Here is a 13,707-nt window from a genome sequence, read left to right as displayed (position 1 = left end):
AGCAGCTGGGCCCGTGAGCCATGGCCGCTGAGCCTGTGCGTCCGGAGCCTGTGCTCCGCAACGGGAGAGGCCACGGCAGTGAGAGGCCCGCATACCGAAAAAAAAAAAAAAAAAATGTGTAAAAAAGAATCCAAGTCAGCTTCCATCAGGTTACAGACTTCTGAACTGGTTCGGAGATGGCCCTGCTGGAGGTTACTTTCCTGTAGATGACATCAGAGGCCCCAGAGTAAATTAAGACAGCTCATTTTGTCAGCTGCCTTTGATACAGTGGACTATTCAGCTAGTAATCTCTCTAGGGGACCTGTCTGGAAGAAGGAAAGCCATCCCAGGAGAGCTGCAGACTTTCCTTATGAGGAGATCTCAGAAGATCATAAAGGACAGTGGCTCATCCTCCCCAGATGGCTTCCCATGTGGTGTAGCAATAGGACCAAACTGGCCCCAGGAGGAACTGTGAGAGGCCATGGGCTATGGTCCTACTGGAATGCGGACAGCATCCCTCTCTGCATCTCCTGCTCAACAAACCTTGACGGCACAGTCTTGTCCTTATGAACCTGGCGTCTAATCAGACGGGTGAAGGAACTTAGGATGGGGTAGAAAACACGACCACTTCTGACTGACAAGACTCCCTCTCCTGACCTGTTATCAAGGTGGTCCATGTACTGAGGCTTCAAGGGTGGGCACAGGTGAGAACTTGAAAACAAGCCTTCCAAGCACTGACAAATTTTCCTTGGCAGGGAGTCTAGAAGCTAGGTACATTGGTAGGCTCGATGTTCACTGCTTTTAGTTTGTTTTGCTAATATTAAAATGACCTACATGGTTGCAGAGTCAACTGTCACATTTGTCTGCAGGTTCTAAGCAGAGGTCATTCCACTCTGAAATAAAAAGTCAGAATTCCCACACACAGGCCTAAAAAGTCATTAGTAGACTCAGTACATCAAGGACCCCAGTCTTGCTGAGAGCAGCCAGGAACCTTGAGCAAGTGAAAGCCAGCCTAGCAAACAGCCAAGGGAAGGGAGATACCTTCTCAGTAGAGGGTCTATCACCTTGTCACAGTGTGATCTGGTCCATGGAACCAGCATCCTTGGCAACATCTAGGAGTCTGTTAATACGCAGAATTTCAGGCCCCACCCCTATGATCTGCTCGGCACAGTGAATATAGTCTAAACACATATATAGAGGTTGGAAACCTCGCTTTTTTTTTTTTTTTTTTTTTTTGTGGTACGCGGGCCTCTCACTGCTGTGGCCTCCCCCTTGCGAAGCACAGGCTCCGGACGCAGAGGCTCAGCGGCCATGGCTCACGGGCCCAGCCCCTCGGTGGCCTGTGGGATCTTCCCGGATCGGGGCACGAACCCGTGTCCCCGCATCGGCAGGCGGATTCTCAACCACTGCGTCACCAGGGAAGCCCCGGAAACCTTTCTTCTTAAAAGGAGAACTACACAAGTTAAGGAATATTATTACATAAATTTAGATAATTTTACAAATGAATATTTGATTTAGAATCATTATTAGCATTTTTATACATAATCATATGTTAGTACATCATTCTTAATTATGAAATCCTAAAGCTATATATTTTAGAGTGAAGATGCACCATTTCGTCATTTCATAAACATCACAAATGTCAAAATAAATGCCTAATGAGTAATTTTTTAAATTACTTATTACTTAGAAATGTTTAAAAAGCTCTTATTCTTCTTCTTGAGTATATCTGTTATGAAAGAGTATTACCTCAAAAGGAAATAAATAACCTAACAAATTAAAGGAACTATTGCACGATTACTTTTTTATAAAGTTTGGCTGTGAAAATCCTTAATATTAAAAAAAAGTTACCAAAACTGTTACAAAAGAAAGGTTCCTTGTAATAATTTTGAAAATGTACCAGTTAGTTTGGATTTGATCTCCAACATTATTTTCTACCTATTTTGCAAGTGTTTCTTTAACATAGCTAAAATTACACTTAAAATGATTATATTAGACATCACAATTTTTTATTATGAAAAAAATGAATAACTTCAATTTAAGATGAATATTGAATTGTACACGACTATTGAAACTTCCCGTGGCAACTGATTTGTGCACTAACGTTACATTCCGTGTCAAGGACTCATATCCCGATTATTTTACTTGACTTACCCCCAGGACAGTATCCACAATAAACACTGCCAGTGGGTCCAGAACCGTCCATAGTCCCATGGTGATGATTAACTTTGACAGGACATCAGGGCAGAACGCAAACAGTACCTGACAGCCCCATCTGATCAGAACCAAGGGAAGTACCATTGCGTTCAGCATTAAAGGCCCCATCACAACAACAAGCAACTCTTCTCTGATGCGAAGTAAAGAGCTTGGGTAGCAGAGCTCAAGCGTGAGGGGGGAAAAATGGAATCTATGGGAAAACAAAACAATCACACGTGTGCAAAGGAGAAGAATTCTATAAAATGCTGCATATACAAAACACTTTATAGAACGAAATGCTTTCTTTCTTTTGTAGAGAAAATTTGACACTTACTAGGACCCCAAAATTAAGTGTTAGAAGTCTTCATCTTTTCCTTAGAAACTCCTCAACAGCTCACTTTTGGGGAAAAGGCAAATTCTACCTTGGTCATTGTTCTTGTAAATTTCATATGCCATCATAGAAAGGATATCATTTTGATCCACTGAGCAGGGCATTCTTTAGACTAAGAACTGCCCAGCAGGTCACACATACTCATTAATAGGCTATTTGAAATGCAAAGTATATCAGTGCACTTAGTAATGACTCAATCTCTAACAGAAATCAGAAATATAAAAAAATCTCATAATTCTCCAGAATTTTGACATCACTGATTAATTTTGTTTGTGATTCCTCTAGCTAGACCCGCTAAATACAACAACAACACTGCTGACAACAAAAACATCTAAAGGGACAACTTGACCTAAGGCTTGAATCCAAGGTGAGCCCAGTAATTCAAGCAGCCTTCACCCAGGCTTTGGCACCCTCTTTCCATGCAAAGTGAGCCTTCCCTGACTCTAATTTTTCCCTCCCCTGTGTTTCAGCCTTGTAAAGCTATTTTGTAGTTAATGCTGCTTGTGCATATCAGCTCTCTTCTAAAAAGAGTTCTTATCAGCTTATCAGCTCTCTACTAAAAAGAGTTCTTCATTTATTCCATTCCTTGACCTTTGCTCTGAAGGCAGGTTTTATGCTTTGTTCTTAGGCTGTTGTGAATATCAGATAAAATAAGGTGTATACATTTCTTAGCAGAGGACCTAACAGAGTAAAAGCAGAAAAAATGCTCACTGTTGCTGTAGCTATTGTTGTGTCTCATAACTACAATGTGACATGGAGCTAATGTATGATTCGAGCCTGTGGAACTAGGCAATAGTCAACAAAACATCTTAACGTATTAGGTCCTCTGTTGCTTAAGAAATTGAAAAAGCTGAGCTACCAGGATACTTTTTTGCAGTCTCATTTCATTAACAACCAATAAAGATGGAGCTTCCTTGTCTATTGACGTAAGAGAGCAAATAGCAAAAAGCAACTAGCCCAAGCATATAATATTTACCCTTTCTGCTTTAGAAACTCTCACACAAAAGAAAGAAAAAAAGAAAGAGGAAAAAAAAGAAGGGAAGAAAGGAATATAACAACTATATAAAATTCTGCCGTGAAGATACAGTTATTTAGTATATTTAAAGTTGCATTTTCTATAATATATTCAGATATTTGTGATTTAATTACAAAAGATGATCAAAAACTGTATGTGTGTATGTATAACACACACATATTTCTTCTCAAAGTGTCTTAAAATAGTTTTCAACCTTCTTAATTGAAAATATACACACACCTTTATTTTTATCCGTACCATCTACATTTGAGAAAATGAATTTTACTTGTATTGATATCTATCTGTTGATCTATCTATAGTGTCTCTGGAATCATGTTTATGGAGAGATATCCTTTAAAGTGTCATCTTTTTCCAGAGGATAATGGCCCAGAAAGCTGCCTGGGCTTGAGTTCAGTAATTGTTTGAATTCAATCATTTTGCAGAAGAAGCAATCTTTGCTTCTCTGAGTACAGGTGATAAATCATACTTATATTACTTCTAAAATACCTTCAGCCTAAGTCACTCTGATAAAATCAAAATAGGATAAAATATTGTTGCTAAATTCCTTTTTGGATTCTGCTCAGATATTAGAACATAGTTGAATCTGCTAAATTTTCAATAAATATTGATGTACCGGTTAAGTATTTGTATATACAGGCCCAAAATGAGAATATAACTGTAATAGACATTCCTGCTCTTAGATAAAGACATTTTTGTCTTCTCAAATCATACCTGCATTTTAGGTCTTATGGTAAAAGGATGGGAGAGGAGTTTTTTCTTTCATTTGGCCTCTCAAGATGAAAATGCATCCCTTTGACTGTCAGGGGAAAGCACTCACTTTGTAACAGGAATTGAAATGGCCTGGAGGAAAAGCCACTGGCTGAGGTAATGCAGGTAGAGCCTCAGGAACCAGAGAGAAGCCATCAGCAAGATAATGTACCAGAAGCCCTGGCTTTGCCATTGAGCGAACTGAAGTTCTGAAATCACTGACGCCAGCACAAAATAGAGATGCTTGAAGAATTCTCCAGATCCAGTACTATCAGCTACTGAAGAACAGCTACAAACAAAGAAATAATAGATACATTTTGAGCTTAAATACAACCAAAAGGAAGATATTTTGAGAATAATAATAAAGACATAGTGAAAGTAAAATTGAATGAAATTACTTCTGAGCTACCTGGGACTCAAACTAGCTATGTTCCTTTTTGCTATAATGGATTACTAAAGGGGAACATAAAAATACATGGACATGGAAATGCAAATAAAAACCACTAGGAGATATCTCCTCATACCTATTACAACGGTTACTATCAAAAAGAAAGAAAAAAAAAAGCCAGAAAATAACAAGTGTTGATGAGAATGTGGAAAAATTGGAGCTCTTATGCACTGTTGGTGGGAATGTAAAATGATATAATTGTTATGGAAAACAGTATGGCAGGCCCTCAAAAATTTAGAAAATACAACTACCGTATGATCTAGCAATACTCCTTCTGGGTATTTATCCAAAAGAATTCAAAGCAGGATCCCAAACAGATATTCGTACGCCTATGTTCATAGCAGCATTATTCATAATAACCAAAAGGTGGAAAAAGCCTAACTGTCCATCAAGTGGAATATTAATAACCTTAAAAGGAAGGAAAAAAAAAAAGGAAGGAAATTCTGCCACACGCTACAACATGGATGAAGCTTGAGGACATTATTGCTAAATGAAGTCAGCCAGTCATAAAAAGACAAATACTGTGTGATTCCACTTACAGGAGGTGCCCAGAGGAGTCAAATTCAGAGACACGGAAAGTAGAATGGTGGTTGCCAGGATCTGGGAGAAGGGGAAATGGGGAGCTATTTAATGGTACAGAGTTTCAGTTTTACAAGATGAAAAAGTTGTGGAAATGGGTTGCACCGCAATGTGAATACACTTAACACAACTGAACTGTACACTTAAAATGGTTAAGATGATAAATTTTTTAAAAAATAAAATAAAGTAAAAAACATGGTAAATTTTATGTTATGTGTGTGTTACATTTTTTAAAGAAATATGGAAATAAATTATTATAAACAGTAAACTTTTTTAAACCTTTAAAGTCTATACCATAGTCCTGCTTACCTCATCTACTCACAATGATCCCTCTTTATTAAGATTAGATTTAATTATTGGCATATAATTTGTTCAAAGTTAACTATTTCAGGTTGAAAATCGAAATGAGTGATTAACATACCACTAAAAACATATGAATAAGAATTCAAAACTTAAGAACTCTTGTACTCTTTAACACAATACTGACATTTTCTGTTGAAACTAAACATGAAAGAGCTACATACAGTTATTCTGATTTAGCTCTGGTTTCCTCCCTCTGTTTTGTGTTGATGGCAAGAGATGTTTTCAAAGTTTCTAAAATTGTTTGCAAAACAAAACAAGGAGGGGTTGGGGCCTGAAGCAGAAAGAATCGTCAGTGTTCACGGGTACTGTGTTTTTTTGGGGGGTGATATTGTAAAGTTGACTCTGGTGATGGTTGCACTAGTGTGAATATCCTAAAAACTTTAAATTGTACACTTTAAATAGGTGAATGGTATGGTAAATGAATTATGTATCTCAATAAAGCTGTTCAAAGAAAAAAGCTAAAATAAAATAAAATAATATAAAATAAAATAAAATAACAGTTCGCAAGAAAAAAGATGAAGAGGCTATCTGAAAACATCTGTAGGGACAGAACTCATTCCCCACCCATTCCCATGACTATGTGCAGTGAGTATTCAGTAGAGTTACCATAGCCTAGTGACTGAAGTACAAGCTCTAGAATCTGACTGTCTGGGCATGAAATTCCTTTCTACGCCTTTGTTTCTTCATATGGAAAAAGGAGATGAGAATAGTACCAATATTCCAGGGTCAATATGACAACTCAGTTAACAGATATAAAACACTCTGAATAGAGCTATTCCTGGGCTACTATCACAAAATAATAAACACTCAATAATCTGCTTCTCCCTCATTTTGTCTTCCTATATTTAGCAGAGCTACTTTGAAATAAGCTGGCTTTCCATCAAGCCCAAGAAATGTATGAGATCTGTCTAAATGATTATATGGTTCTTTTTTTAAAAGAGATTTAAACATGGACATGCATATATTTGTTATTTAATTGAAACTGTAAATATCATTGGTATATACTATCATGGGTTTAATAAAATGTCGGTTTTATTAAACCAGTAATTGATCTTTATAAGAACTAGGCTCCAAATTCCTGGATTAACTTGTCTAATTCTATTCTAGAATAATTCAGCAAATTCCTCAACCAAAAATAGTCCTGATTATAGACACGTTACCAGAGGAGAAGCTGGTACCATAGTAAGTAGTTCAGTGGCTTAGTGACTAACCACAGCAGTTCAAGGCATTGTAGGAACATTAACAGAAATGGACTTCATAGACAGATTCCCAAGATTTTATATACAAAAGCTCATCTCTCTCTGAAGACTCTCAAACATAATGACATTGTATCACCAAAAGAAGCTAAATGATAGAAACAAGAGTCTGGGAGGGAAAGAGAAGAAAAGCAAAACACTAACAACAGTAAGTAAAAGAAAACCCATTATTCCCTTTAAAATACCAATCCATGACTTAAGCCTTTTGGTCTGCACAGGGCTAATAAGGCACTGAACTTGACATTGAAAATTTATTTTGGTTGTTCTTGTGTGTATTTTTCCATAAAGGTGTAGAGCATCATCTAACCGAAAACCATGTGCCGGCTTTCTACTAAGCATACTTTTCAGTTACTCAAATGAGGAATAGTTAAACAGGAAACAGACCCCCAAGAGGCTTTGGTTTACCAACGGTATAATTGTCAGGAGACTGACTCTCTTAAAGAAGGATTCCAGAATATTTTACTACGTTTACCATAATGTGAAATGAAACCCAGGACTTTCTACACTGCTAAAGGAAAATATTCTGTGCATGATCTCCTCTTCAGTTAATTATTCTGTCACTGTTTTGCCTCTTCAAAGAGAAGACAAAATCAAACACAGATTTGGCATTGTGTTGTTAGCAAAAAACTGGAAAATCTCAAATGATGCAAAACAGAAAAGACAGTAGCTTCTTTGACCTTTGGAAATCTCCACTGTTCTTTTCATCTATTGACTAAGCGGCTTAAATATTTATGCACAGAACCCACTATCAAGTTATACTTTTGCCATTAGTTTCACTGATAAAATGTTTCCCATCCACGTTCAGATCCACGTTATTTGTTTATGGGATGTCTGATTTAGGATAAAAAGCGCCAGAATTTCACTGTGTACCATTTATATATAATTCAAAATATTCAATTTTCTTGCATCTAGTCAACACAATTCAGTATTTGTTTTTATTTGTTTGTTTAACGATAGTAACTATAGCATCTGGATTTAAAGAATTAGGAAAATCTTGGCATCAATCATTTAGAGTTTAAAAAACTGGATACTGCAAAGTTAGAAATTAATAAAAGAATCAGTTGATGAAAGGTGAGGCCAAATAAAAGGATGTATCCAAAAGCTCATTAGTCGAACACAGCTAGTCTTGTATAGCCTTATAAACAATTCCCGAATGACAAGAAAATCTGAGTCCTTCTCTCTTAATCATTTTGAACTTGCATCTGAAATCTAAATGTGCACCGATATAAAACTGCATCACAATGCTCTCTCCATATATTGTTCTTAAAATAGATTTCATTCAAAGGACAATTCTGCATCCATGTTTCCAAATTGTCTTGAAAGAAAGCGTCTTTTTCATTCTTGTATACATGCAAGACACACTATGAAATGCAGTGCCATAGTAAAATATCTTCATTCACATCTCAACTGTTCTTTCCTTCCTTTGTAATCTTTCTTGGTTAGGTACAAAGAGTATGATCATCAAAAGGGTAATAAATGGCCTCTGCCACTGGGGTGTGTAATACGTATAGTGGGAATTGATTTGTTGGTTATGAAGGCAGCCATAGAGCACACAGATCATTGCAAAATCACATTGAGGCCAGCAGCTACTCCTCCATTCGTGCAGGCTGCTCCTCTATCGCTCACGGGGTGAGCTGCCAGAGGGTGAGAAGAATGGTGAGGTCATCCAGTATTCAGCTATTAAATGAAACCTATTTCTCTGAACTTCAGCCACATTTCATATGACACACATATAACCCCCTTCCATGCCCAGTCCTTATAGAGACCTGAAATCAAACAAGATTTCTATGATCCATCAGTGTAATTAAAAAAAAAAAAGACGAAGATGGCTTTGAAAAAAAAGCATGGAATGCATTCTTAAACTCTCTTCTTCAGTGAATGAGTCCTTAGGAATTTGTATATGACCAAATCTTAAGATCTGTCAAGTGAAGAGGAATTAGACAAATGAGAGTGAGGGTGTAGGTAGAAAAGCTGGGAGGGCATTCCATCGCACAGGTCATTCTCAGCAGAATGAAGTTCCATTTCTAAAACTGAAAGTAAGTTGAGCTGGGTGAAGAAAGTCTTTGTACCACTAAGTAGTAGTGATAGAGGCTGAAGCTGGAGAGGTAGAAGAGGCCTTCTTATGATGGGGGCTGGTCAGCCCGTGCCATATTAAGGAGTTTGGGCTCTATTCTGCCACCATCAATAGCCCAAGAAGTATTTTAGGGTGAGGGAGACAGGGAAGGCTACCATGTTTGTAGTTTAGAAACATTGTCCCAGTCGCCAGATGAAAATGTGTAGAGAGGGTACAGACTCGGGGGAGAAAGGATTACGAGTTAGATGATGACCTACCCCGTGCTGCTCAATGGAAAGGAGAACAGTTGCACTCAGAAATATGGGCGTGGATATTCTTGGTTGTCACGGTGACATGAAGGGTGGCAAAAGGCAACACGTTTCTGGATAACATGTTTGAGAGCCTCAAACAAGGAAGAACTCTTGCACCCTGTATTAGTTCCATAGGGCTACCGGCACCACAGTCTGGGTGATTTCAAACAAAAGAAATGTATTCTCTCACAATTCTGGAGGCTACAAGTCCTCAATCAAGGTGTTGGAAGAGCCATGCTCTCCCTGAAGGTTCTGGGCGTGGGAGGAGAGAGCATAGAAGAGGACAGATCTTCTCTTGCCTCTTTCAGCTTCTGGTAGCCCCAGGCATTCCTTGGCTAGTGGCAGCATAAATCCAACCTCTGCCTCCATCTTCACGTGGCCATCTTTGTTTTGTGTGTCTCTGTCTTCACATGTAAGGATACAATATTGGATTAAGGGCCCACCCTACTCCAGGACCACCTCATCTTAACTTACATCTGCAATGACCCTCTTCCAGGTAAGGTCACATTCTGAGGTACTAGGGTTTAGAACCTCAACATATTGTTTGAGGGGATACAAGTCAACCCATAATACGCCCAAATGCCAGTGGTAACCCTCTTGAGGGAAAGGGAGTGAGAGAGGTGGAGGGACAGATAAATAGGTGGATTTGAGAGATATTGCCTTACAGTTAACAAGACTTGGAGACAGTTTGAATATGGGGCTTTAAAAAAAGACTCAAAAGTGGTCCCAAAATTTCTGGCTCAGGTAACTCATCCAAAGGTGACTGAGTGGAGAACATGTGAGAAAAAAAATTTGATGGGGAAAAGGGAAAAATGAAAAAAACAAAAAACAAACACACAAAAACCCCAATAAGCTCATATTGACCTGCATATGGAAAATGCTTATGATATATCCAAGAGAATTTACCCAATAGTCTGTTGTACTTATGGAAGTGAAGTTCAAGAGATATCAGAGCTGGAAACATTAGTTTGAAATCACCAACATCGTAATAAGGAGCCATCAGCATGGCTGAGACCCAGCATCAATATACAGTATATGGAAAAGTTGTGAAACCTAAAAAATTAGACAAATGTTGGTCACTAGGATTAATATAAATTTTCTCTAAATGGAATTAGCTATCATGACATTGAGCAATATAAACTCAAGAATTCATTGAAGAGATTTTTTTTTCCCCATATGCTGGCTTATAGCTGCAAACCACTTACTTTGGACAAGACCATTCTCTTTCATTTACTTCCCTGAAAAAAAATGGTTTATGGACAAGAGTTTTTAAAGTAAGTGAGAATTTTTGGCAGCTATTATGTATTGAACACACTCTATTATATATATGTATATATATACATATAAAATAGCTAATTTATAGGGGCACTTTGGATAACACGTGTTACTATATACATTTTGCAGATGAGAAAATGAGAACTAAGAAAGTTCAGATTATCAAAAAAGACATGTGGATGGCCAACAGGCACATGAAAAGATGCTCAACATTGCTAATTATTAGAGAAATGCAAATCAAATCTACAATGAGGTATCACCTCACACCGGTCAGAATGGCCATCATCAAAAAGTCTACAAATAATAAATGCTGGAGCGGGTGTGGAGAAGAGAACCCTCCTACGCTGTTGGTGGGAATGTAAATTGGTGCAACCACTATGGAAAAGAGTATGGAGGTTCCTTAAAAAACTAAAAATAGAGTTACCATGTGATCCAGCAATTCCACGTCTGGACTAGAAAAGATAAAATTCTAATTCGAAAAGTTACATGAACCCTAATGTTCATAGCAGCACTATTTACAATAGCCAAGACAGATGAGTGGATAAAGAAGATGTGGTACATATATACAATGGAGTATTACTCAGCCAAAAAACAATAAAATAATGCCATTTGCAGCAACATGGATGGACCTGGAGATTATCATCCTAAGGGCTGTAAGCCAAACAGAGAAAGACAAATATTATATGATATCACTTATATGTGGAATATAAAAAATAGTACAAATGAACTTATTTACAAAAGAGAAACAAACTCACAGACATAGAAAACAAATTTGGAGTTACCACAGAGGAAGCGTGGGGGGAGGTATAAATTAGGAGTATGGGATTAACAGGTACACACTATCATATATAAAATAAACAACAAGGATTTACTGTATAGCACAGGAAACTATATTCAATATCTTTCAATAGCCTATAATGGAAAAGTATTAGAAAAAAAGAATATTATATATATAAAACTGAATAACTGCACACCTAAAACTTACACAGTATTGTAAATCTACTATACATCAATTTTTTTTAAGTTCAAATTATTTACTTTAAATCACAGATTTTAAGAGACAGAACCAAGGCCAGAATCTAGATTTTAATCTACTTTTAGTCTGATACCAAAACCTGTGTATTTCCACAATCCATGCTTCTCTGAGTATATGGGGGCTGATGGAGTTGGCAGGAGGGAGGTTTACAAGTCAATCACATATACTGGGAAGTTATACTGGAAACTCAGTCAAAATGCAAACTGACATTAACATTAATGAGTTAGCATGACCGTTTGCTCTATGAATGCAGGAACTGTCTCTCTTGTTCACTCCTATATCCCCAGGTTCTAGCACCATGCCTTGTGCAGAGTAGATGCTTAAAAACAAGCATTTATTAAATAAATAATGTTTTAAATGCTTGGCTTTCCAAATGGCTTAGGTGAAAACTATGATCCAATTCAGTAAGTTTAGCTTATACCTTGAATTTACCCATTTCAATATTCATACAGCCCATGCTATGCCAACTTGTTTGTTTGGTGACTAAGAAATGAGAAAACCACCATTAGGATTTTCTAAATGGCAGTTGAGAATAGTTTCCTAAGTGCACAGCAGTGTATCATTAAATGATTTGACTGATAGGAACTCTTTGGGCAACTTCACTGTGATATCTTGTTTAAAAGAAATTGAGGTAAAAAATATGTCAAGATAAAGAAGCACTTATTTGGAAAGAAACAGCATTAATAAAAAATGTATTATTATAATACTATAACCATGTGCTGATTATTGGATAAATCTATATAAATTATAAATGGTATCAGTTTTCTTTTTTACCAAAGTTTTCTAAAATGTCCAAATCTGCTATTGCTTTGTCATTGTTTCAAGCATTGGGGGAAATAGTTTTATAAAAGTATCTGTACATACACATTTACCAAAATGTTTTGGATAAAATTGTTATTCATTCTTCCAACATTCACCAAATGGCTTCACAGATTAATTTTATCAAACATTTAGAGAAGAGCTAACACCCATCCTTCTCAAACTCTTCCAAAACACTGCCGAGGAAGGAACACTCCTAAATTCATTCTATGAGGCCACCATCACCCTGATACCAAAACCAGACAAAGATACTACAAAAAAAGAAAATTTCAGACCAATATCACTGATTAATATAGATGCAAAAATCCTCAACAAACAGAATCCAACAACACATTAAAAGGATCATACACCAGGATAAAGTGGGATTTATCCCAGGGATGCAAGGATTCTTCAATATACTCAAATCAATCAACGTGATACACCATATTAACAATCTGAAACATAAAAACCATATGATCATCTCAATAGATGCAGAAAATGCTTTTGTCAAAATTCAACACTTATTTATGATAAAAACTCTCCAGAAAGTAGGCACAGAGGGAACCTACCTCAACATAATAAAGGCCATATATGACAAACCCACAGCACACATCATTCTCAATGGTGAAAAACTGAAAGCATTTCCTCTAAGATCAGGAACAAGACAAGGATGTCCACTCTCGCCACTATTATTCAACATAGTTTTGGAAGTCCTAGCCATGGCAATCAGAGGAGAAAAAGAAATAAAAGGAATACAAATTGGAAAAGAAGAAGTAAAACTGTCACTGTTTGCAGATGACATGATACTATATATAGAGAATCCTAAAGATGCCACCAGAAAACTACTAGAGCTAATCAATGAATTTGGTAAAGTTTCAGGGTAAAAACTCAATGCACAGAAATCTCTTGCATTCCTAAATACTAACAACGAAAGATCAGGAAGAGAAATTAAGGAAACAATCCCATTCACCATTGCAAGAAAAAGAATAAAATACCTAGGAGTAAACCTACCTAAGGAGGTAAAAGACCTGTACTCAGAAAACTGTAAGACATTTATGAAAGAAATCAAAGATGACACAAACAGATAGAGAGATATACCATGTTCTTGGATTGAAAGAATCAATATTGTGAAAATGGCTATACTACCCAAAGCAATCTACAGATCCAATGCAATCCCTATCAAATTACCAGTGGCATTTTTTACAGAACTAGAACAAAAATCTTAAAATTTGTATGGAG

General features: G+C 36.9%; 1 protein-coding gene across 1 annotated transcript in view; it reads right to left on the bottom strand.

Annotated features, from left to right (window-relative positions):
- Positions 1-13,707, bottom strand: part of LOC102977725 (uncharacterized) — a 206,433-nt gene that overhangs the window by 18,332 nt on the left and 174,394 nt on the right. Inside the window, 2 exon segments of the mRNA XM_024121907.1 lie at positions 2,134-2,386; positions 4,420-4,638. Of these exon segments, the coding sequence (XP_023977675.1) occupies positions 2,134-2,386; positions 4,420-4,638 (472 nt within the window).

The sequence above is a fragment of the Physeter macrocephalus genome, chromosome 18 (assembly GCF_002837175.3).
Source record: "Physeter macrocephalus isolate SW-GA chromosome 18, ASM283717v5, whole genome shotgun sequence".
Taxonomy (NCBI): domain Eukaryota; kingdom Metazoa; phylum Chordata; class Mammalia; order Artiodactyla; family Physeteridae; genus Physeter; species Physeter macrocephalus.
Note: the sequence above shows the minus strand (reverse complement) of the source record. Positions and strands in the feature narration are given on the sequence as shown.